Source organism: Hemibagrus wyckioides, linkage group LG09, assembly GCF_019097595.1.
Source record: "Hemibagrus wyckioides isolate EC202008001 linkage group LG09, SWU_Hwy_1.0, whole genome shotgun sequence".
Classification (NCBI taxonomy): domain Eukaryota; kingdom Metazoa; phylum Chordata; class Actinopteri; order Siluriformes; family Bagridae; genus Hemibagrus; species Hemibagrus wyckioides.
The window spans coordinates 18,296,013-18,322,375 of NC_080718.1; the positions used below are offsets into that span (position 1 = coordinate 18,296,013).

The following is a 26,363-nucleotide window of genomic DNA, read 5'->3' on the forward strand; positions in this document are numbered from 1 at the left end:
CAAGCAATGGTGTTGATTTAGCAATGGGATTTTGTTATGGCCTGTCAACTATTAATCAATAGCTTAAAAAATTGGTGCCTCCAAGTCCTTGAAGCACTGTTCTAAACTGTTTCCCTGAGGTAGATCCTGCTAGATCCTCTGCTGCATACATACAGACAGTCTATTGTTCACGTCTCCACAGAGAACAGCCAGCTGTCGATACCTTTTCGACTTGAAATACCTTTAGCATTTTGCCAATCTCCAAATCACTGTGGCATGTTATAAGCTAATTAGTCTAAATTCAATTTTATTCATCCATGACCTTCCTTGGAGCTCAGAGGCCAGATTAAGTTACTGATTTTCTGTGCTGAAATACAGTATGTTGCCTTAATTTGCTGGAGCCTGTGAAGACCTCTATTTATGTTGTTACTGGACTGAAAATAGACACGCAATTATGGGTCCAGCTCATTAAAGATCATTCTAGGAGCATGGATGGCTGATATAAATGGGCTAGCAGAGCTAAGTTCTCCCTCTCTCATAAAGAAGGTGAGAGAGGTGTACATTGTCTGATTCACTATTGATTACTTAACGGTGATCATGTTGAATTGCGGATAGATTTTTTTTTTTTTTGCAGCTAAAAACAACAGCACCACCATTGGTTGTAAGTTGTAAAATAAAGGGCTTCGGTTAAATCATTCCTAGACCCGACTGTAGGTTCACACATACATTTTATGTGGTTTGTACAAAAGAGCTGGCTAGCTGGAAACTATTTCCTGTGATTTCAATTCGGTAGAGACACAACATGACCGAACTGAGACTTGATCTGTCTTTCAATGAATGTTCATATGTATATGCATGATAGGTTTATTCCAGCGATGAGATTCTATGCTAAAAGTCTCAGTGCTAACAGTTTTATAATTACAGGCAGGTAGTAGAATTTCTCCTATTCAATATTGTCACTATGAAAGAATCTTCATCATCTATAAGGCCAAACCTGCATACAGAGATGAGTACACCCAGCCTAGTTTACAAATTACTGTAGATCTTTGCCCAACTAAGAGGAAAACCAGCACATGCTACATTCAGTCATAACCACCACCTGTTTCTTTAGCTGTTGATTACAGTACCTTTGACCTCTGGGATAGGAAGATACACAATGGCAGGCCTTTAAGAGACTGGTCGTGTGGCCCTTAGTGAACAGCTGTATCCACCTCAAGCCTGGCAACTGGCAAACACACACTAGGACTTTACCTCTTTTAATGCCTCCTTATGAGTCAGCATGGGTTTGTGAATCAGTCTTTTCTGTGCCAAAGGACTGATCTAGTACTGAGTCACGCAGTGGGCATGAATGCACAATTAAGCAATTAAGTAGACATTGTTTGCATAAGGCATGGTTTCATACACACTGATTCTTTTACTTAACTCAGAGTAACACTGATTGTACTGAATATCACTAAATGGTTCTGTTTATGCTTTCATAGTCCAGCCATTTTGTAATCTGGAGGCTTTTAATTTCTCTAAAAATGAATGAAATGATCCTAAACACACAGAGTCATGCTGGATATTATTATCTAACGTCAAGTATTCATTTGTGATTTTACAAAATGTAGGCACACTTTTAGAAGCTAAACAGAACAAATAGGAACAAATCTTAAGCTGTATTTGTAATGACAAGGAGATAAATGAGTTCTTGAATGGAGGCAAAGTTATTACACCACCGGCAGTGTGTTTAACAATCTAAAAATAACCTGGCTGACCCTGTTATGAGTTACATTCTACATCAGTTACATTAGCATGCCATTTAAACACTGACCAAGTTGAGCATGTTACACTGAGATTGGATATCCCTTAGTATATTTTTCATAGAAAGATTTGTCATGCTTTTAATGCATTTTTTTTATATACTTGTATGCAATACAGCTGAATATTGATGAATACGGTGGGTTCATAAAAGTTTTGAAGCATATATTTTAAGTATATATTTATGACGTTTTTTGACTAAGGAAGATGGATAGTGTTAAGGTAACGTGTTTAAATGAGGGACGTATCCGGGAGTGCCATAATCAGACCTTCATCAGTTATTTCTAGGCCATGTGTCTGGAACTCTGCCAAAGAACCGCACACACAAAATAAAACAGGCAGACTGTCAGCCCCTGTGTCAATCGTTGTCCTTCAGTATCAGTGTTTATATGTATGAGCTTGTCTTATAATTACCCTGCCTCTCTGGCTGAGTTTAGAACACAGGTGTTGACCTTAGTGGCCATGAAGTGTTCGCTTCCCTGTTCACATTTCCCTGTGCTCTCCTGTTTCCAGCTTCAGCCATGGAAGAGATCCCTATTTGTGATCGCACAGCCACTGGATGGAAAGTTGAAATGGAAAAAGGGAAATGTATATGAGTTCATCTGGTGCATTCTGTTATCATGCTCGCATACAGTTAATCAGTCAAACTGGAACTTAATCCTGCCCATGGGCCAAGTGCTGTTATGTTTTAACTTGTGTTAATTGCTGTTATTTTGCCTTACTGGCAAATACTACAAATGATTTGCTTGGCCTATCTACTGTCCCAAATCATGAGCCATTGTTTAAAATCATGACTGCTGGTGATCTCACAAACTAAAGGGTATTACCAAAAGTGATTAATTCACTGCAGGCTCTTTATTTCTGAGATGCAAATGTATTTAAAGCTTAGTGAACAGTTTTGGTCACAGAAGGCAAGGTACATTGGAGTATGTGTCCCTGTATATGACATACCTAAAATTACAAACTCCACACTCAGCTGTGCTGCTGGAACCATTTTCTGCTCTACTATCCCAATAAAAAAAACTCCTCGCAGTTGTCTCCCAGTCATCCCTGCCCCCAAAACGCTCCTTTTTTAAGGAGCCATTGACATTCAGTAGAAGAGTGAGCAGTGGGTATAGGGTGTCTCGAGTGTAGTGCGAACAGCTGAGAGGTGTGATTTCACAGGCTGCCTGGCCCTGTCAGAGTGCTGAGGCCTGGGAACAGGAGGCACAGGAGAGCCCCAGGCCTCTAAAGGACACTGACAGGTGGAAGGCCAACAGCAAGGGGGAGGGCGGCTCATAGAAAAGGCTGAGAAGCCAAGCCTGGCCTGGATACAGTCCAGCGCACGACTGCAGAGGAGGAGGATATGGACAAGAGAGCAGCACAAGGGACAGAGGAACAGGCCAAGGTGGACAATCTGCACTACGAGTGAGGGACCGGCTTTCAAGGGTTGGGCAAGTAATGTGCAGAGCCTTATGCTTGTCTTAACGCGTTTCCAGGGAACCAAGAAGTCGGATTCATAACAGCTGCATAATGAGAGCGGCAATTTCAGCTCAATAAGGGTTTCTAGTAAATATAAACTGCTTTCTTTGGGTGGTGAGAATGAGATTTGCATTTGAGTGTTTGGAAATGAACTGAACGGTCAGTTACTGTTATCTTGCTAGGTGATAGTGTTCTCCACAAAATGTCCAATTCTCCTTAAAAGGTGTTTACAGAAAGATCTGGGTTTTTTTTTTAATGTTTTACACCATAAATACGAGGCAGTGTGGCAGAGAGAGGAAATGATATTTACTCTTTGAGATAACATACTTCCTTATATCCCCATATACTGCATTCAGCTATGGAATGTAAGGAAGTGTGTGGTTTCAGGGGGACTGACATCATCATATTCATCCTTACAAAACAAGGTACCAAGCATGCAAGTCTGCAAATCCCTGCCATTTTAACACATTAAAAAGTGAGTAAATAATTATCTTCAGTGTGTAACCATTTTCTTCTTTTATCCATCTTTCTTTTTCATATATAAAATTAGAGAGGCTACATGCATATTACTGGTGGTGAGGATATGTCAAAGTCAAAGAGTACACGGACATCACATGGAGATGGTTTTATGTGTATATGTTCCCCCCATGACATGCATGCTGCGCTAATAGACTAGCATCTTATTCAGCCAGTGATGATGCAGGCTGAGTGACAGAATACAGGTGCAGTAAAGTGTTCACTCTTATAAATAGAGAGACAGGTGCAAGGAAGCTAATTTGGGTGGGCTGTTTCTATAAGGACATAATGGCACATCTATTTACACTCGTCATGTCTTGGTAGCAAGTGAAAAAGAAAGTACAGAAGAAAGTGCGGAGAAATTATAAAGCAGACCAACAAACCTTCTGTACAGCAGATGGAGCTCAGCATTTGGGATAAAATGTTCTTCACATTTTCCCACCATTTTCAACAAATTTATAAACCATTTATAAGGTTAATACAATAGATTTTTTTAAATAGAGATTTATTCAGTTCTTTAGTGGGAGTGTATGATACTGACATTAGAATAAAATTGAGGAAGAATTTGGTTCTCCTATCACATTGCCTCAAAGTATTATGTATTAAATGCAGCACATCCACACGTCTTGCTGGGCAGCACGTCTTAGTGGCTGGTAAACTGGAACCAAGTCAGGAGTCTTAGTGAGGTTTGGTCCCCTTCAACCAGCTACTGCGCCGTGATTTCAGCCAGCAACACATCTATCTAAAAACTGATCCGTTGTTTCTTATCCACACACTACAGTGACAGTGTGTTCATGTGCACTTCTCACACCTGTTTCAGTTCTCTAAAGATGAAAACAACTTCAGATAACAAAAATAACTCTTCATAATACATTTCTACAAGCTCTATACTGATCTCTAGAGGCAAGTGGTCTCAAATGCTTAAAGAGAAACTCCTATATCACTTCTGTATTTTCCGGTGCAAGGAAATATCAAGACATAATTTTAAAAAATCTAAACTCTTGTTTTATTATAAAGCCAAAGGTCATTTGACAAAGTCCCCACAACAATAAAGCAAATGAAACCACAAAAATAATATACATCAGTATACATAAATAACCATTTTTAAACAATATATAGCAAACATCACATCATGTCAATAATTATGCATAAAATATGTTGACTTAGTCCCTGATTTCATTGAATGACTAATGATCTTGGCCATTTTATAAACGTTGTGCTTTTTCTGTACAAAATATATTTTACTATTTTAAAAAAATATATTGTACAAAAAGCATAGAGTGACAACCATTAAGACAATCAGAGCAATGTGCTGTCTGTGACTGTGTCAATAAAATAATAATAATAACAACAAACGTGGTCTCTTTCCTTTTTTTCCTCATGAGGTCTTCCCCAAACAAAGCATAATAGAATTACAATAAAATTACAACTTTATCCCTTTTCATGGGTTTATTTTTCATGAAATATGAAATTTCACAGTAGGCATCACACAACATAATTAGAAAAAACTGAAAGTCACTTACAAAAACTCACACACACTCACTCACACACACACACACATCAGTGCAGCATTGGTGCAGGGGCAGCTGACAATCATTTTACAGTAAACTCCAGAAAAGCACCTACATATTTGTATATCCTACAGAATTTAGCAGCAACCAGAGGTTTTCAGTGTAATCAAATCTACGATATAGAACTGAAAAGAAAAATAGCATCAACTTAGAAAAGGATGACTCATTGGCTTTATTGCAACACTCTCTCTGAGTAAATCATATAGAATTTATAAGAATGGTGGTGTTATTAAAACTTTAGCCTTTAAGTCAGCTTAATCAGACCAGCTTTACAGTAACAGATGTATAACCACAATTGTCCAGTTCTCTGTCTAAATTTAAAAGCCGGATGCGTTTCAAACCAGATACGAATGGTTTGTACTACAGATTAAATACAGAAGTCAATTCTGATGCATGCTTGCAGTGATATTTCTGCATCTCTGTTGAATTTCTTCAGCATGCTGATAAACTGATTTAATAATGGCTATTCTCATTACTATCATCTGCATTTAAACAGGAAAAAAAATTGAATTAGGGGTTACACATAAAATGACACTCTTGCCATATGCACCTTGCACCTTTGCAATATTAAAACAGTAAGGCAACATCTGCTAGGTATTAAGAGCATGAGAGAAGAGCCCCATAAAACGTGCTACATCTCGCCTTCCTCCTCTTCCTCCTCCTTCTCTGGCAATGGCATCTTCATCCACCCGTCAGGGGAGTGGCCGTGCTTTTTTTGGTGCCGTTTATAGTTGTCCCAGTGGCCTGTAGTGTAGGCACACTCCTGGCACTTAAATGGTTTCTCGCCAGTGTGGCGTAACATGTGGCGCTTCAGGTTCATGCTCTGGTTACAGCTGTAGCTGCACACAGTACACTGGAAGGGCTTAGCACCCGAGTGGATGCGTTCGTGTCGCTTCAGGTTAGCCAGGTTTCCGCAAGCGTAGTCGCACAGATGGCACTTGTAGGGCTTCTCACCCGTGTGCACGCGGTGGTGGCGTTTTAAGTTGTCAAAGTGGGCTGAGGCATAGTTACACTGCGGACATTTGTAAGGCTTTTCCCCGCTGTGAGTCTTCATGTGCCGCACCAGGTGGTTGGGGTACTGTGTGATGAAGGGGCATGAAGTGCATGAGAAAAGCTTGTCTCCTTTCTCTGGGCTAGATGGAGAGCTCTTAGCTAGCATGTCCAGAGTGCACTTGTTGCAGATGTGCATGGCCTCTGCTTCCTCATCCTCCAGGGCCAAGCCACACACACGACATGTGAAGGGGAAAAGCAGCTCAGCCATGGGCTCTGACTCCTGGCCTAGAGCCTCAGCCTCCAGTAGACTCGGGGGGTGACGATCAGCATGCAGGCCCCCAATACTTTGCAGGAAGTCCGAATCAGCACTAATGTGCAGACTCAGATCAGACCCAACACTCTCTGCAAAAGACACACAGAAAAAGCAGAGGTTTTTTTGGTGAGGCCCAGGCAGTATAAACCTCTTCCTCTCTGTGGGGAAGTTCAGTTTAAGGAACTTGATTGTTCTTACTTCCCTTTACACTTACGCGTACTGTTTAAATGCATGCTGTGCAATATGTGGTTCCTCTTTTCCTTACAAAACCGAAAGAACATTTTAAACTAGAAACATGCAATTACTCTCAGGCACAAAAATGCAGAACCAACTAGAATAGTTTAATTGCAAAACATTTCTATTCATCTATTCACTTACATAGTCTGAACATACATATACCTTCCACCACGGCTGTGGATGCATCTGTATCATGTACCATCATATGTCGTTTCAGGGAGTGGCTGCTACTTGCACGGTATTCACACTGGCCACACTTGTTCGGCTTCTCCTGAGTGTGCATGCGCCGATGCCTCTTTAGGTTGCCTAGGGAGTTGCAGGCGAATGTACAGTAGTCACATTTGTATGGCTTCTCCCCAGTGTGTGTCCGCACATGTCTCTGTAAGTTAACCAGCTGAGCTGAAGCGTAGGTGCAGTGCTGGCACTGGTATGGCTTCTCGCCATTGTGTGTTTTCATGTGCCGCTTCAGGTGGTTGGAGTAGCGTGAGGTAAAGCTGCACAGCTTGCAAGAGTAGGTTTTGTAGGAGTTAGGGCCAGACTTCACTCTGTGTCCTTTCTGCTGGGAGCCCTCGGCAGACACGGGTTCCTTTCCCTGTTCATGTTTCTTTTCTGCTCCCTTCTCTTCACCACCACACTGAAGGCAGTAGAGTCCTGCTACGTCCAGGGCCCCACTAAGGGGATCACCAAGGAGCTGGCCACACTGTCTGCACGAGAGGTACGGGGCAAAGGCCGAGTCTCCGCCCATATCCTCCCGTTCACTCTCAGTGTCTCGGGGGTCCTCAAAGTCACTTTCCATGCTGAGGCGGTTGTAACTGGAGCAGTCCTCATCGCTGAAGGCGTATGCTGGAATTCCCATGTCAGCAGTTACTGAATCTGTAAAGAAACCCCAGAACATGTATTTCATGAGCCTTTGAAAAAGTGATAGGAATAACTGTGTGTGACTGAATTATATTAAAATGCTCTGACACTTAAAAACTACTAACCAGAGTCTCTCTCAAATCCTATGATCTTGTAGTCATTCTCTCCAAAATCCTGTTCAAGGAGGAAATCACTCTCCAGAACCAAGCTCTCTGGATTCCCAACACCAACAGCATCTTCAGAACCCACTGAGAGACCAATAACAAATGACTAAGAGAGGTAAATGCTTACTATGAAACAGCTCATATGCAAATCTATGACCCCCCAAAAAAATGTATCAGCCTACTCAGAAAACTACGACACTGGTTGTAACAGAAAAGCTTTTTCTTAACAGTGTAGTGAGTGCTGACAAAGGAAAAGGGAGTAAGAAACTGAGGAAGGAACCAGAGAAAGGATAGAGATAAAAGACAGGGAGGAGTACAGATTTCTGCTCACGGCAGAGATTTTTTAAAGGAAATGAAGCTAGGAAAGAATGACAACGGAAGAAGAAAAAACCAGAGAAGAACATTACAAGATAGCACTGAGCTGAAAAAAGGAGGAACAATATGAAATGAAGTTTATAAGAATGATTTTGCATATCCATAAAACAACAGACATGGGGTTTGTGAATAAAAGCATGAACAGTTACAATCCAAAAAGATATTCTGTGTGTGTGTTTGTTTGCTGTCACACTTTTCCCAGAACTTTGTCCTGCTGATAACAAACGCATCAAAAGCTAGAAACTCAACACACAGAAGGTAATACTTACATTTAACAGGCTGTGGATTTGATTGTTTTCTTCTGGGCATTTTCTAGCAGTCTCCGCGGATTCTTCTGGTCGACTCTCAATCAGCTCATCACTCTTCCTACACTGTCATCTTCCTCTTCCAGATCCACACAAAACCAAGACTAACCGTGTGATCAGCTCGCTCATCTTTCCTTCACAACCTCACCCGCTGACCAAGTGACTTGTCTTTATCGGCAGCACATTAGAGTTAAAGAAATCATACTGGGTATGAACGGTTTCCACAGATAAAACACTAGCTAAAGGATCTAGCCGGTAATTTTAAAAGGACACCTAACCAAAGCATGTACGCGGTTTCTAACCTTGGTTTTCTCATTAGCTAATGCTGACAAGGCTGTGAGCCACTGAGAATAGAAAAGGACACACGTCTGTCCATCTAGTTAGCTTTTCAATTCAACTGTCAACTGGCGTAGGCTACCTAATACCGAGGAAATAAATAAATTACTGAAATAAACAGATGAATGGACCACGTTGGCACACTTACATTTGTAGCGAGAAAACTTTTGACCATCCGTTATCCACCCTAACAGGCGAGAAGTTCACAATATAGACCATAACAACGCACAAACACAGCAAAAACGTATTTCTCAACAGTGCTCCATGAGAGAGTGAACTGCTAATTTAGCAAACTAGCTAGCATACTAGAAAGAGCTAACTAAACGTAGCCTGTAGCCTAACTTGGTAGCCTACCGCACTAGCATTAGCTCAGCTATTCACCGCTGAATAACGTTAGAAACGTCGAGGTTGCTAACTGCAGTACTTAAAACGTCAGAAAAGTACAAGACAGGCGGTGTTAGTAATCCGGGCTAGCGGCTTGCAATCCGGTGTGAAAAATGTCCCCGTTAGCTGACTGCTTGACAAGCACGTAGCTTAGCTCTCCACGGCACTATTTGGAAATAGTTCATGTTAACAACAATGCATTGCAAGCGTTTCTTACTACAGGAAGTGATTCGACGTTTGCGCATGCGTCAACCTTGTTACCGCTGCTCAGGCGCTCTCTAGCGGACGCGAATGTTAAGTTATAGACGATATCAAAACCTTATAAATGATGAAAAGATCCCAACCATGGTTTTAACACTTTATGTTAAATTTGGATTTAGAAGTAACTTGTGGAATTATCCGACAGTATAATTCTGTATCACAGTAACGTTTGTAGCAGGAACATCTTCATTATTATATCTCAGATGTCTGCCTCCTTCTCACTCCATAACCTTTTGTACCAAATTTGACAAAATTCCTGTTAAGCCTATGCCTTACTTATATTGAATAAATGTAATTTTCAACGTATATTTTGTATTGTTTGCTTTAGGATTTGCTCTTCCCAAGAACAAGTTTATGCCCAAATTTCACCAGTCTCACCTATGATGTTAATCTAAACACTGCCCTGTGCTCATCATCTGGACTCCTATTCACAATATGTTGAACATCCTTTCCTCCTTTCCTATAGTATAAAATTGTACTATCTATATATATATATAAATTGGTGTACTGAAATTGTTTTAATCCTGCTATCTGGTGTCACATGAGTTACTTTTGTTTCTGGTTCCTCTGAAGGTTTCTTCCTTATGTCCTTAATTTTTTTCCCCCTTGTTGTAAACCATTCACCATCTGTAGTTTCTGCAGTGTTTCTCAAAATCCACCTGAAAAAAAGCTATGTGTGATAATGATTATTGATAACTTAAAACTTAAGAAACCTTGGGTTTTATTTCGCATGAGTGACCTATCTTTTCAGTTCTGTATGTAGGCTCATGTCGTCCTTTGTGCACTTACTTGTACTTAGCAATGAATAATAATTACACTCATTATAATAAGTGACGTTTGTGTATGCAAATAAATGACCAGTAGTATACCATAAGACATCTGTATTTTATTTCAGAGTACAGCCAAACAGGCAAGCAGGGTTCAGAGTTAGTAGGTTGATTTGTATGAAATCCAAATGTCACACATTTGCAGTAATAACAGCTTCTATGCAACTAAAAAAGACAATTGTGGTAAACTGCAACAAAATTTATGGCAACAATTGATGGAATTCTCTTCTGTATGATAATACTGTATGATATAGGGAACATGAAAGGAACCTGACTTAGTATCCTACTGTAACAATTTACATATGATTGTACTATATTCCTCTATCAATATCATTTCAAAACGCCACATATACTATTATTTTATAACTGACAAATCATATAGAGTCAAAACAATATCTCTAATGTGCTGTCTATATACATCTTTAACTCATTACATTACAACTGTCCAATTCATTATACATTTCGTTATATAACGTAGGTCTATAGTCGCACACTACCACCCACAGAAATAGAAATACAATTTTTCACTGCAGCTAAACATTTAGAGGTGGGCTTTCTAGATTTACACTAGTCCAGGTTTTTTTTTTTTTTCTTTCAAAATGAAGGTTATCTACAAGACTGAGATTAAGTTGTGTTTATAAAACTGGTGATTGCAGTAGCAGCTTTTAATAATGTGTGTCATATTTCAAGTAGTAGATATTATCTGAGAAATTAATAAAATAAAATAAAAATTGATAATATTTTAACATATTCAGGATGCTATGGAAATAAGTTCATTTCTGCGCTATTAATGTTATTAAACTATTAACTGCAGGTTTCACACTTTCATATGCATAGAGGATAGGTAGTAGAAGTAAAGCCATTTTATATTTGTTCATTATGAACAGATTTCAGTATTTGATATTTATTTGGGGACATGACACTGATTGTGTTATGCCACCTTCGCTGATAAGATAAACCTGGTCAATAATAATGCAGTTTAGTCCCATTTTGATTAAACAAACTGAACCTGATCTTTAATTTGTATTGATCTTCTTCTATTGCTCTGCCCCTACATTGACATTATCCTACCAGTTATTTCACACTGTAATGTAGTACAGAAATACAGCGTATTACACAAAGCTGGATTTTTATTACTATTGAACGATGAGTTAGAGGATCCCTCTAGCAACCACTTTTCTGCATTGATGTGCTGGTCAGACCTTAATAATGCTAACTGCTGATGGTGTCCTCTGGAAATAGGGAAAAACAAACACATGCACAAGACAAGCTCAGCTGTACAGAAAACACACAAAGTCTAGGGAAAGAAATGCAGAATACCAAGCTACCCATATACTAGACAACAAAGATCATCTTGTTTTTAATATATGATTAATGTTTATGATGTGAATTTCTTTATTTGCACAAGTGCTGCATATACTGATGTGTGATTGACAAAAGTAACTATTTTTGAAGCCATGAGTCAGTCTATACTCTGCAGTGATTAAATTATAGCCATCTGTGTCAACAGTATTGAGCTCACCTTGTTCCCTAGAAGCCCTCCATTATGGTAATCAGGAGTACTGTGCACAGAAAGGGGTTTGGTCTTCTCCTTACTGTGGTTGTTCGAGTCATTGTCTTTGATGATCTCGTACTGCCTACAGAAGAGTGCAATCACCGCTGCACCAAGACAAATACATCCAATTAGAAAGTGGATCAGATCCATTTGTCCTAAAGCACTGGCAGCTGGCCATAAGAGCTAAATTCAACACAAAGCATATGCTCTGAATGTGCCAAATTAATTTCATTCTGAGAAAAAACAAAAACAAATTTATACTGCAATACTAAGATGGTAATATTCAAAAGAATCATATAATCAAAGACATGGATAGTGTACACTGTACATATGTGTTATGTATTTATAATTTTGTTGTTTTTGAATAGTCACCTGCCCACATTAGGAGCACAGTCGTAATGATTAACATCTCGCCAGTCTGAAGGTGCCTGGAAATATCAAGACCTTCTACTGAGGGGTCACCTTGACACACACACACACACACACACACACACACTTTAATGAACTATCAGTTGTCAGTCATCACAGAGAAACATCCAAAGCTAATCAGTGTTTATTAATGGATACACTTTTTTCATTTTTTATAGAAATGTAATTAATTTATTAAAAATGAAAAATGTTATTAAAAAAAAAAATCAATTAGATTTAGGTTGAAATTGTATACACTCTGTAATATACTGAATAAAAAAATGACATTTCATATATTTTTATAAATTGAGACAAACATTTTTATGTTGGGAAAACAATCTTTTTAATGACATGTAAATTAAGAAAAACACTTTTATTCTTTGTGTTAGGGTGTGTATGGCGGAATGATTCAACCAAAATGTCTCAGAGTACCTTGAGCCACCATGTTAGACTGGAAATGGTCTGATTTTTCAAGGGTTCGAAAATGAACCCTCTTGCTGGCTTGGCTCTCCCCATGTAGTCCGATAGACTGCACCTGAATAATATAGTCTGTGTTCTCATCTAGGTCCCATAGCACACAAGCATGACTTGTGGTGTTAATTTCCCTGATGAACCGCTGCATGAGACCATCTTGTCTCTATAAGAAAAAGCATACAGGAACTTACACAAAAACCTTATTTGTACATAGCCTTAATAGCATGTTTATTGGAGAGGAGTGGCTGCATAGTTAATGAAGCTATAAATTGCACTGTTTTCTTAACTAATATGATGGATTCCTTTAGGGCTATACATCATTTTAATAACTTTGTAGCACCTGCTGGGAGATGGCATAGCCAATTACAGCCTCCCCCTCTGGGACATTCCAGGATACGGTGGCTGAGTTTGCTCTCAGATGAGTGACAGAGACATTGACAGGAGCAGCAGGCCGGTCTGTGGACAGTCAAAAATGCAAATCATTTAGCAAGATTTGTATATCACTGTGCATCATTTTCCTCATAATGCAAAAGATAAAAATTCTAGCATGCACTGTTATTGCATTGAAATTCATATAATATGTGGATGCAATTGTAAAAATTACACACAATAATGTGTATCTGATGGATTTCCACATATTAGCACTATACTGTAGCCCTAAACTATACTAAAGTTTAAATACAGATTAAAAATACAAAACAGTTAAAATCCTGAAGCTTAACTACAGTATACTATAAGAAATGCACATAAAACTAGCTGAATTTGAACTAAAACTGCACTGCTTTAGGTTTGCTGCATGGTGTAAATAAGCATGATTAAATGAGAATGTATAACATTCAGAAAGCAGGCCATATTTTCTCAGGACACTTTTAGTGATTTCTTATTACTTGTCCAGGCCATAAGCGCTAGCACCATTAAATACAACAAACTATGTTCAAGTGGCTAGTGTAACTGTGCAAATGCATCATTGAGACAATCTGGCAGAGCATTATGTATTATATGCATGAGTAGGTCTGACATTTTGTGCTGTAGTTTTCCGTGTAATATCCAGGTTAGCACTCACACTGTGGTGGAGTGGGTGGGAGTGGGCACCCTGACAGCTCGAGAATAGAAGCTCGTCTTTAGCCTTGAGATTATGGAACATCTTAGAGTTTTTATAAAGCCATCGCCCACAACAGACATTTAAAACCTAATTTAAAAGATATTTATATATTTAGGCATTTGAGGTCTGTATCTTCTTTATTGAAGTTGTATAATTTATTTCATTTATGAACATAATTTATCTATTCAGAATATAATGCTCATTATTTTAATGTGCACAGTGATGTGTTAGATATTTATTGAAAGCATAGACCTTTTTTTTTTCCTGAACCTTCCTCACACAGAGCTCATTTATATTAAAATTGTATTTAGACTCAAGTTGACATTATTCATAATACTTGTATTTCAGTCATTCATTGACATGAATGAACAATATATTCAGAATAGAAATTATGTGGGGTTAAAAAAATGTGCCATTCCTCCATGGCTTTCTAAGGTTGGGGTGGAATGACTTGAGTGACAGAGCCCTACCTCAACCACACTGAACACCACTGGGATGAATTGAAATGCTGACTGAACCCTAGACCTCCTCACCTAACATCAATGTCTGATCTCACAAATCATCTTGTAGATGAGTAGGCAAATCCCCGTAACCATGCTCCAAAATTTTGTGGAAAGCCTTGTCGTGAAAAGTTAATTATAACAGCAAAGGAGGACTATATCAGGAATGGGATGTTCAAAAAACACATAAGAGTCTGGTGGTCAGGTGTCCACATACTTTTGGTCATGTAGTCCATCTTGTAAAAAATATTAAACAATGGATGTCTACACACAGCAAGATCAATAACCCCCTGGTACTCAGTGACAGCTGTATTATAAGTGTACTGTAATACTCTTTCTTTGGGTAATGTTCTTCTAAATGAGGTAGATGTGTTTATCATGGATAAGGCTATAAAGCGGGGTTTTTTTTATGGATGTCCAAGTTCTGCTGAGTTTGTGTCTGGCTAAACAGCTGTACTGAATGAAAGCCAAGTCTTTTAAATTTATGAATATTTTTAATGGCAACAGTATGGCATAGAAGGTAGCTTTGCCTAAGCTTGAGTTACTGTCTGTGTGAAGTTTCTTGCTTGTTCTCCCACCTCCCAAAAACATGCCAGCTGGTGGATTGGCTCAGACTAGGAATATGTGTGTGTGTGTGTGTGCTATAGACTGCTGTCAGATCCAGTGTATATTATTTGCCAGTGCTCTGGTGATAAGCACTGTGAACCTGACCAGGAGAGAGTTTACTGAGGATGAATGAATAAATATGTATGAGTTTCTGTAGGTAGTTGTCATGCTCTTCTGGGATATTATGCTAATGTATTCTGACTTTTGAGTTTCATTCATAATGAAAGGCAAGTCAACAAAGGCTGTGAAAATCCCTCATCAATATTATCAGTGAACTTGGTTCATCCCTATAACCTCAGCACATATGCACCCATGTGAATCTTTTAGTTGGTAGTAATACATTTGTATATTCAGAGCTGTGTCTGTCTATAAAAAGATTTTTTTTATTTATTAAAACATGTGAAAGGTGAATGGGGTGAAATTGTGAACTGAACAATTAGTTGCATCTGATTAGCTGCCAGCTCTAAAGTGGCATTTTGCTTTACACAGCAAAAAAAAGAAGAAGCACGAATAATTATGATGTTATGCTCTGCAATAATTTAATTGCTGGAAGTCAGTACTGGAATGGGTCCACGAATTCCATGAATTCAGAAAAGAAATTAGGATAAGAGCTCTAAGGCTAATTAATTATGAGTTACTGCTTGAATAGGATGTCTAGTTCAAGACTTAAACAGAGGCCAGAAAATCATTCTCATTTATCATACAGCTACAATGTACTTAGTGACACAATGTATGTACCTTCTAGACAGCTGAATCATACAGCCAAAAATATACACTGCAGGCTCAAGTAAAATCTTGCAGGGAGATATTTTTTTGTTTATTTTGTTAGTCTAGTGGTCTGCTGCATTTCCTATGAAACGTTAAATAAAATAATAATAGTTTCAATAGAGAAATGAATAGATGCTTGTAAATAATCGAGACAACAGATTTTTGAACCATACACAGACTGACAAGGTGCTGAATGCTATGGGAAAAAAACTGTATACGGTAGTTATAATTCCATATGTTACACCTTGTATCAAACCAACAGGTAAACCCTTGATGATATGGTTAACACCTTGAGGAATTATTTGGATAAAATAATTTGATGTGATGAGAAATGTGGATACCGAGATCTACTGTAACAGCTACAGATTTGCGTCATTGGTCAGCAGCACACAATAAAGCTGTGACTGGTTAAAGGGATTACTTCAGTCTTTTGCTATATCAGTACTGGTCACGTAAAGCTATCACTAAATGATATATTGTACAGCCACAGGCTTACACATTTAACACATCCAGATAATGCATCACCTCCTCATTTTGCTACTTACTGTAGTTCTCATTGACTTGATCTCCAACAGGCCCTCCTAAGTTCCACTAGATCTTTATTAGATGTAACAGGGCAAACTCAATTTCTCTAATGTGTGCTTGTGCTGGCTTTTCAATCCAATCCGCTGACCCAATAAACACATGAAACCGCAAACACTGCATTTGGAGCAGGATCCGTTGCGTATAAATCTGTCATGGAGGACCAGCTCGTATCGTAAGACTGTGACATGGTGGTGATGATGATGATGATGTTGATGATGAAGAGATGATATGAATTGGTGATATGCATGCACTGTTCACTTACTTGCTTGGCTAAGGCAGATGTGGCAGCAGAACAGGAGCAGGACAGAGCTGAGAGCAGGGAGGAGAACACTCATATCTTCCTTGAAGTTGCTCAAAATGTTAAAATCCCATCAACTTCCAGTCACATTAGTGGTGCGCAAAGTTCCCAGTCAGATTTAACGCGAACTTAACTCGCCACCATTTTCGCCCCCCAGCATCGCCTTCAGCATGCAATCCGTATAGGCTGTAAAAGCGATTTTTTTACACACCAATATCGTATAACCGTGTTATATCGCAATTAACCGTAAAAGCGAGCAGATTATTAAACTGTTTTAACGATAAGCGATGCGCTAAAAGGGTTAGTAATTACGCGGAAACATGTGCCATTTGCGGTATAGTTCAGTAAATAGCAAATCTGTCAAATCTCACCATTTCCTCGAACTCATACCGCAGATGTCTGGTAAAAGAAAGATACACGTATGTCCAGAAATGAACAAATGCGTCCGGTGCATAGATCGCTCATGTTTGCGTCCTCACTTTGTCGCTACGCTTTAAGAATACCAATAAATCTGCGCTGCTGCGACACAAGCGCATGACCTACAGGTGGTGGTGGGCTGTCTGTGCGCTCGCGCCTTCTGAATAGTGATAGCCTGAGAGAATCACTGATTCGACTCTCTCCGACCAATTCGTTTAAACGAATCGAATATGCTTCGGTAGTGCTCCGTATCAGGAAATGTGATGCAGCTTGTAATATCAAGCTTTATTCCCACAGTAAACTATAAATATAAATCAAACTTTAATGTCCAAGATAAAAAATTCCATTAGCATGATAACTGACTGGCACCAACAGTTTATTCCCAACATTCAGCCACGTTTTGGCACTTTAAAGGGCAACTTGGCATAAAGCGATATAGCTTTACCTTGAAGAGATATAATAAATTTGCTAGATTAAATGTTTCCAGTCGTTCAGCTTCCCAGATTTTATTCAACCTTCAGCAGTAACAAGATGCCAGCCCAAAGCTAGAAAACCTGCCAAGGTCCAGAAGTGGCTTGGTTGGTTGACCAACCACTTGATGCCAGTGCCAGTACTAGACTGACCATCTCTCTCCTCTCTCTTCTCTCTCTCTCTCTCTCTCTCTCTCTCTCTCACACACACACACACACACTTTTCTTCTTCTCACCAAATTCAAAGTACAGTATGTCCCAGGAGATGTCCCAAGAGATGTCCCAAGAGATGTCCCAAGCATTAGATACATTATTTCAATGGAGTGTAAACTGTTGCAGGTTTCATTAATATTCTAAATTATTCATTTGAAATATACGTTGATCAGGCATAACATTATGTGCCTAATATTGTGTTGGTCCCTCTTTTGCTGCCAAAACAGTCCTGACCCATTGAGCCATGGACTCCACTAGATCCCCGAAGGTGTGCTGTGGTAACTGACACCCAGATGTTAGCAGCAGATCCTTTAATTCCTGTAAGTTGCAAGGTGGGGCCACCATGGATCAGATTTGTTTGTCCAGCACATCCCACAGATGTTCGATTGGATTGAGATCTTGGGAATTTGGAGGCCACACCTCAAACATGCTGTTGTGCTCATCAAACCATTCCTGAACCATTTTTGCTATGTGGCACAGCGCATTATCCTGCTGAAATAGGCTATAGCCATCAAGGAATACTGTTTCCATGAAAGGGTGTACATGGTCAGCAACAATGCACCCTGACTGGTCTGCGGCTATGCAGCCCCATATGGAACAAACTGTGATGCACTGTGTATTCTGACACCTTTCTATCAGAACCAGCATTAACTTCTTCAGTAATTCGAGCAACGGTAACTTGTCTGTTGGATCGGATCACACGGGCCAGCCTTCATTCCCCACATGCATCAGTGAGCCTTGGCTGGCCATGACCCTGTCACCATTCACCACTGTTCCTTTCTTGGACCACTTTTGATAGATACTGACCACTGCAGACAGGGAACACCCCACAAGAGCTGCAGTTTTGGAGATGCTCGGATCCAGTCGTCTAGCCATCACAATTTGGCCCTTGTCAAACTCGCTCAAATCCTTACGTGTGACCATTTTTCCTGCTTACACATCAACTTTGAGAACAAAAAAAAAAGTTTTCATGCATTTATCAATGTAGGCCAATATTTAATGCACAGTTGTGTCATTTTTTTACCATTTGTTATTTAGTCTTTTTATTTTTTAGTAATTATTACTACTATTGATTCCATACATGTGGTGTGTGTGTGTGTGTGTGTGTGAGAGAGAGATTTTGTATTTTATATTTGTGCTTATCTGTGATACGCAATTAATATTCAGTTACAATTGTCTGTAACTGTACAAGAAGAAGAAGAAGAAGAAGAAGAAGAAGAAAACAACAGCAATAATAATAATTACCTCATAAAATAACTTTTGATCATTTTCCAAAAAAAAAAATCTACTTCTACTGTTATCTGTTTATATTATATAAAGTTTTTATGCTTGCTTTTGCATTTGGATAGCTAAACATCTAGTTTGAAAATAAAAAATTACTAAAAATAAAAAATTCTATTTGCCTGTTTGTTTAATTATTTACATTTCCATCTTGGACAATGTTCATAAGTGAGAATTATACAAATTTATAATGCTTTTTTATTGATGCAAAAAATGCATATGGACAAAATCTAATCTATAGTAATCTTTATAATTGGGGACTAAAGACAGCAGTTTGTTGTCATAAACCACTCCCATAATCCTGAACTATTGATTAAACAATGCAACAAATCTGCAATGGACTGCTTTAATGCCTATGAGCAAAATTATTGCTGGTCTATGCAGGCAGCGGCAAGCAGGTCAGTGTTATTTGCACTACAGCATCCCAGGAGACTAATATATTTTTATTATATACAGTTCAAATGTATAGAATTAGCATGCATGGCATTTGACCTTGTCGTTGATCTTGGCATTGTAATGATCATGGTTTGACCATTTAATTTTTATTTTTCTTAAATATCTGAATTAGTTGCTACCTGTTTTGTGTAGCAGGCTACAGTCTGTTCTGCAAAGTAAGACTTTTACAGCCAGTATCAAAGTCCAGTTACATAGGCCTCGGTTTTACCTTCTATCTAGAGTGTGTTTCACTGAGTGACACCGATTTAAACTGGGCTCTGAGTGCATAACACTGACGTGCATAAACCTATTCAAAAGGACTTAAGATTTAGATTAAGAACACATTTGATTACAAGATAATGGATATACAGCACTGGCAGGTAGGTGGATAAAATGTATCTGTGACAGGAAGTAGATAATCATTGTCACTGTGTTTTTAATTATATATGCTTATATTATAATGCCTTAGATGTTACAGAAATGTTTTGTCTTTCTCCATTAGTAATCCAGTTATGAGCCCTGCTTACCAGTCACAGAGAAATCAAATCCGATCACCAGAGACATTGATAGAGCAAATCCCAAAGAAATAGTACAAATGCTGCAAAAATGTGACGCAGAAATCTTTGAAAGAACATCATATGGAAATCCCATGTGTCAGGTTTGTGTTAGAACAGTTCTAAGTGTTACAGATGTACTGCTGGATAATAATAATAATAATAATAATAATAATAATAATAATAATAATAATAATAATAATAATAATAATAATGTAAACAAACATTACTGTAAATGTTGTAGACACTGAACAGCTTATCTGTGGTTCAGACATTAGTGGACGTGTCCAAGAGGGTTGAAGTGAGTCTTAAGGTATGTAGATCATAGATACGAAAACTGTGTAAACAGAAAATGTGATGTCTTTTATATTAAAAATGTTTGAAATATTCGGACACACCTTCCAGCCACTTTCTTAAGCATGTTTAGCATTTTTTTTTAATTGATTTTTTAAATCAGTTGCTTATTATCCGAGTTACCAGAACCTTCCTGTCAATCATTCTGTTGAATCATTCTAATCATTCTTCTTGAGAAAGTGCTGTGCTTGAAAATCCCAGGAGATAAGAGTTTCTGAATTAGACTCAGACTATCCTTATCTGGCACCAACAACCAGATAAAGTCACTGAAATCATGTTATGAAATATGATGTTAAAATTTTGAATCAATGTCAAAATTCACATTTAATGCTTGATTGACTCATACTCTTTATCTGTATGATTTTATGCACTATACTGTTGCCATATGATCAGCTGATTGAATACTATAAGAAAGAAGCATTAAGAATGGTTTACTATTTAAATGGTTTATTACAATAGGATCCAGAAGACAGTCTGATTGTCCTGAGTGGCTGAGGGACTTCGAGTCGTGTTGCATTTCTGTTGGCGGTAAAAATAATTTACCAAATAATTTCCCCTCATTTCTGAAATTCTGCACATTATTACACTTCATTTGTGGTGCCATGAGATTTCACTGCTGAATTCTGTTAAAACGTTTATTTTCAGTTTCATTTTAATGTTTATTTCTCTCATTGCTTGGGATTTAGACTTCTCTTAATAGGTTACTAGCTTCTCAAAATCACAAGCCAATCTATTCATACATCATTGCTGGAGGTGACAAGTGAGTAAACACTGGCTGCTCAGTTGATATACTAGTTGACGCTAGAAAATATCACTGCAGTATTTCAGCAATTGTCGCTTGTTTTATTTTTAAGAGTCCTGTTGACGTCACAGGAAACTCCAGAGGATGACTCTTTGTTGGGAGCTCTCTCACTCGACAAGGTGAAAACCTGAGAAAAGATTCAAATATAAAGCAAGCATTTGCTTCCTGTTGCCGTAAATCATCCTCATGCCATTGTATAAGACCGAAACATTGGACAAGGAAATGTTACAGTAGTATGTATTACATTCACCTGAAAAAACATGTTTTTTTTTGTTTGTTTTGATGAACAGGCGTGTGTTGGAAAGAAGCACGTCCTCTTCATTGGAATATCCTGTGGATTGTCTGTATGAACAGTTTGCTAGTTTCATTCATTTGTACAGTGTACTTGAACTACTCACTCCTGGCTCATGCTTTAATGACAACTCTGATGTGACATTTTCTTTTTCTGAAGGCACCATTTGTTGCTGGACAACTTGACTTTTGTCTGAGGAATCTGGAGATCTTTACTCCAGTGCTGATTGGATTTAATCCTATTGACATGGCAAGGTAGTGAAGACAAAAAACATTTTATGTTTCACTAATGAACTTAGAAGACAAAATGAATATTTGTTATTACAATACAATTGCTGGTTAAATTGCTGAATAAATTGCTGGTTATGTTGATAGGACTGAACCCATACAGAACTGTTCATTTCACTTCAAGGATGTTGCAGAGAGAATGAATGAAATGCAGAAACAGCAAAAGGCCTATGTGCTCAATCCTGCAGTAGGGGTACAAACATTTCTACCTACCTGATTAAAATGTCTTCCATCTTTAAATGACTTTAAAGTATACAGCTTTTGCATAGTTAGTAATCTTTGACGAACTGACCTGGTACCCTGGATTACCCTTATATAAAATTTTTTTATTATTATTATTATTATTATTATTGTTGTTGTTGTTGTTGTTGTTGTTGTTGTATTATTATTTTTTAAATACATGCGCATACAAATAATCACTGCATTTTGGAATCTACAAAGCCAGAAGCAATCAGTGGCTCTTCAAGAATGAAAGGAGGAAGTGCCACGAAAATAATACTGGAAACTCTCCTTTTGGCAAGCCACCAAGCTGCTTACAATAAGCAAGCAGTAACTCATAAGTATGTCTTCAAAGAGTGTTTTCCTTTTGTCAACATATCTTAGCTTTCATTTTATGTATTAAATCTAATATGTTGCTTTTACCAGTGGTATACTGCACTCGCTCAATATGTTCGAGAAAGTTCATCAAATCACTTACTCACAGACTTCGGAACTGGCAGCTCTGGTTCAAAAAGCAGCAAATAGGTAGGATTTATCACCTATACATTATATACACATTAACATCCACTTTAATAGGAACCCCTGTACACCTGCCTCTTTATGAATTTATCCGATCAGCCAAGTGAAAGAAGCACAATGTATAAAATCATGTGGATACTCAAGACCTTCAGTTAATGTTCACAAACATCAAATATCAGACTGAGGAAAAAGTATGATCTCTGTGACTTTAACCATGGCATCGATGTTGGTACCAGATGGGCAGAGTATTTCAGAAACTGCTGATCTCCTGGAAGTTTTACGCACATCAGCCTCTACAGTCTACATATGATGGGGCAAAAAAAAAAAAACACTGTGTAATCAACAGGTTGTGGGTGGAAATGCCTTGTAATAAGAGAGGTCAGTGGAAAATGGTTAGAGCTGCAAGGAAGGATATAGAACTAATATAATCACGCTTCCACTGGGCTTGTGTTTCAGCCTGTAGATCCTCCACAAAGGGGATGTTTTTTTTTGTTTGTTTGTTTTTGCGCCATTCTGCATAAACTCTAGGCACAACTGTGTGCGAAAATCCTAATGTTTGATGTGAACATTAACTAAAGCTCTTGTCCTGTAGCTGCATGATTTGATGCACTGTGCTGCAGCCACAGGATTGGTGGATTACATAACATGAATGTACAGGTGTACAGATGAAGTGGATAGTGAGTGAAGATTACTTTGGAGAGTGCATTAGAGAATATATAGTCCATACCATTATTTATGTTGTTATTTTCACCCTGCTATTTCTGTGCTTATATTGCAATGGGCCAGAATAAACAAGACTACTCAAAATTGATGGGATAATATAAAGCAAGGATAATATATGATTTGTACAACAGCCTCAGAAGAAAAGGACATGTGTATTATCTTGGATGGAAGACTCTCGGCATTATCGGGATTATTGATGCTAGTGAATGCATTCCAACATTTGGAGCAGGTATAAGTAATGATCATTTAGAAATACATTCTAAAGTGTGTTAATTATTCAGGCTATTGTAATATTCATGATATAAACTCAACCAAAGCTGCATTTTGCATTTTTTCACCAGGCTTTGAAGATATCAGAGGCTTTGTCAGCAATGGCTTCAGTGAAATGAACAACAAAGAGGGAGATCTGTCATCTCTAGTGGGTGAAAGGCTTTGCATTCAACTCGAATAATGAATAGTAGCATCTATGAAACCGAGTGCCTGTATCCGTGTCTTGCTCCTTTGTTTTCTCGCATTCTCAGTCTTTCTCTATGTCTATATCTCTGTCTCTCTTTCTACCGCTGTCTTTCTTTCCCTGTTTCCACCCATCATTATCCATGTCCTGTGTGATGTCTAGGGACCACATTTCATTATTGGCCATAAGGATTTTGTGGACAGCTTTTTACCCAATCTGAATGAGAGTGACACAGTGATATTTCTCTATAGTGAGAATGGTAAGTAGTATTTAGAGCTAAAAAAAACAACTAATCACTGTAGTGTTTGGCACTATTACCTTCTGCCAATGCAAATGATGCTGAAATTGTTTCATAGATGACCTGAATGAGGTTTCAGCACTGGCCAAGAGTGTGAGACAACACACATCTAACCTTCATGCAATTACCCATGAGCTTAAGGGACTCAGTGATCCTGTGAGTAAAATGAGACATGGTGTCTTTTTAGAAAAATATCATAATGATATTTATCAGAATTATGTGAAAATATCTACCTTTTAGGAAAGAATGAGGAGCCTGTTTATGACAGTCCTCACATATAAATGGCCCTCATCATTGTATATGCACCAACCTGACTTAATGGTAAGCTAGACCAGCCAGTTTAACTAGAACTCCTGTACCCTGGATCATTCATGAAATTATCCAATCAGCCAATCTTATGGCAGCAGCAAAATGCTAAACATTATGCAGATACATGTAATAAGCTCCAGTTAATTTCCATATCAAACAGGTACAAAAAATATGCAGTTCTGTGGGTAATGCTTTGTTAATAAGAGAAGTCAGAGGAGAATTCCCAAACGGGCTCGAGCTGAACGGAAGGATATGGTAATTGTCTGCAACAATGTTAAGCAGAAAAGTATCTCATAATACACAACACATTAATCATCATAGTGTACAACAGTAGGTAGAAAGGCCTTGCAGTTGAGAGAAGGCACAGGAAACTGTCCTATCCAGTTTTTGTGTGGTTTTCCTAATAAAGTGTCCAGTGACTTTCTATACTGTATACAGTATAAACAGTAAGTGGTGTACACTGAATCATGTTATTTTCTTTCTGACACAGAAACAGTGCTTGGAGCTTTCCACTAAATGGTGCCTCAATGCGATTAGCACAGGGGCTCATGTCCTGATTGGAAAAGTGTACATGAATTACATGGTAGACCTCCGAGTAACTAACAGCAAACTCTACAGAAGAGCCATTCACATATTACAGGTAATTTACACTTGTGCAATATGCAAACGAAAGGTTCAGCTGAGAAATACATTAGAGCATTAGAAGCTGAGGCCTGATTAGAGCCTGCACGCTATTGCCCCTTATTATAATTTAGTGAGCCTGGATTGGTCAGAAACTATATTATGAGTGATGTTTGCAATCAGCCCTACTTTTTCATATGTGGCCACTCAAGAGTTCATGAATGACTTTTGATTCATAAGTGGTTCAGGTAAATTGCACTGCAAAAGCAATGTGACCCCGGCTTCAGATTTAAATTATGAATTGAATACATAATTTATTAAATGTCTTCACCTTCAGAGGTTCACAGGCAGCACCCAGTCACAGTGTGAGACAGCTCTGCTAAGAGCTCTCTATGACGTAGAAGAGCTGAGTGATGAGATGAGCTCAACTGATGTCACACAACACACACTGGTGGCCAACAAAAGGGGCAGTGTAAGAGCCTGCATTACATACGGATGCATTCAAATGTGTGTGCGTGTGTGTGTGTGTGAAATATTTGTAATATCACTGCTGTCATATGCTGGCAAAACACATTACATCAGTTCTAATAATGGCTTATTAATAATGACAATAAAAAAGAGGATATTAATACAGTATATACAGTGATATGTAGAGCTATGCAGATATTTATATCAATATTCAAATGACTGTCTTGTCTTGTGAATTTGTGGTTCTTATAGGTTGTTCCCATTGCATTGGTGATGCGACAGTCTAGTCGCACCATCACTGAGACCAAGTCCTACTTAGATGCTTATTCTGTTATTCGGGATGCAGTGGCTGCCTGCCAGAGGTTGCTTTAATAGAGAAGCACTTAAGACTGCAGCAACTTGCTTCTCGATTCCCAACTGCTTCCTAAAAGGATTTACTCATATTTTGACTTTGTTAATTGCATTTATGTTATTTGGAGAAATTAAAATGGAGTCCAATGCTAAAAAGAAAATTACATCCATCGAAAACCTACTCTTATCGACTTATTATTATATTTTGTATAAAGTAAGATGAATGCTATCCTGATTGTTTTCTTTTCCAGTAATGTATAAAACATGTGGCATCAATCAACAATCCTTTTACCATTCATTTCCTGATATTGATTTGTCTGTACTACATAGACCATCTCTTTGCCTCTTTCCACAAAATATGTTGGCTGGATCTAGCATTGTGACCTTCACTATAAAAATCAATAAAGTCACAATTGCAAAGACCAAAAAAAAGAAGGAGAAAAATAATGGTGCCATTTGTCTTATCATGATCTGTATGTTATATAATTAATCGATTAATTTAAAACCAATTAAATCGAATTGTCAATGGAAAACCTTCACACCTGCAAGGTTAAAACACTAAAACAACAAAGATGTCATCAGGGGAATTTTAGCCATGTGTGATTATAAAGGTTACTTTC

At 38.2% G+C, this 26,363-nt stretch overlaps 3 protein-coding genes across 3 annotated transcripts; 1 reads left to right on the top strand and 2 right to left on the bottom strand.

The window, feature by feature from the left end:
• Positions 1 to 3,633: 3,633 nt before the first annotated feature.
• LOC131359680 (zinc finger protein 513) lies at positions 3,634 to 9,506 on the bottom strand. The gene is made up of 4 exons (XM_058399718.1): positions 8,537 to 9,506; positions 7,854 to 7,976; positions 7,033 to 7,743; positions 3,634 to 6,722 (listed from the first exon to the last, which is right to left on the bottom strand). The coding sequence occupies exons 1-4, from the start codon at positions 8,574 to 8,576 to the stop codon at positions 5,959 to 5,961; spliced, it is 1,638 nt and encodes a 545-aa protein (XP_058255701.1). The 5' UTR covers positions 8,577 to 9,506; the 3' UTR covers positions 3,634 to 5,958.
• Positions 9,507 to 10,419: 913 nt separating this feature from the next.
• Positions 10,420 to 17,246, bottom strand: fndc4b (fibronectin type III domain containing 4b). The gene is made up of 7 exons (XM_058399771.1): positions 17,048 to 17,246; positions 16,641 to 16,862; positions 13,158 to 13,273; positions 12,776 to 12,980; positions 12,308 to 12,397; positions 11,903 to 12,039; positions 10,420 to 11,612 (listed from the first exon to the last, which is right to left on the bottom strand). Exons 2-7 carry the CDS (start codon positions 16,711 to 16,713, stop codon positions 11,577 to 11,579), a joined length of 657 nt encoding a protein of 218 aa, XP_058255754.1. The 5' UTR covers positions 16,714 to 16,862; positions 17,048 to 17,246; the 3' UTR covers positions 10,420 to 11,576.
• Positions 17,247 to 19,393: 2,147 nt separating this feature from the next.
• gckr (glucokinase (hexokinase 4) regulator) lies at positions 19,394 to 26,271 on the top strand. The gene is given in 19 exon segments (XM_058400041.1): positions 19,394 to 19,455; positions 20,003 to 20,150; positions 20,291 to 20,359; positions 20,860 to 20,928; positions 21,087 to 21,160; positions 21,255 to 21,321; positions 21,493 to 21,546; positions 21,654 to 21,748; positions 21,869 to 21,974; positions 22,223 to 22,341; positions 22,427 to 22,525; positions 23,374 to 23,471; positions 23,584 to 23,660; positions 23,859 to 23,955; positions 24,053 to 24,150; positions 24,235 to 24,315; positions 24,794 to 24,943; positions 25,262 to 25,396; positions 25,645 to 26,271. Coding segments are annotated over 19 exon segments (1,818 nt in total). The 3' UTR covers positions 25,765 to 26,271.
• The last annotated feature ends 92 nt before the right edge of the window (positions 26,272 to 26,363 follow it).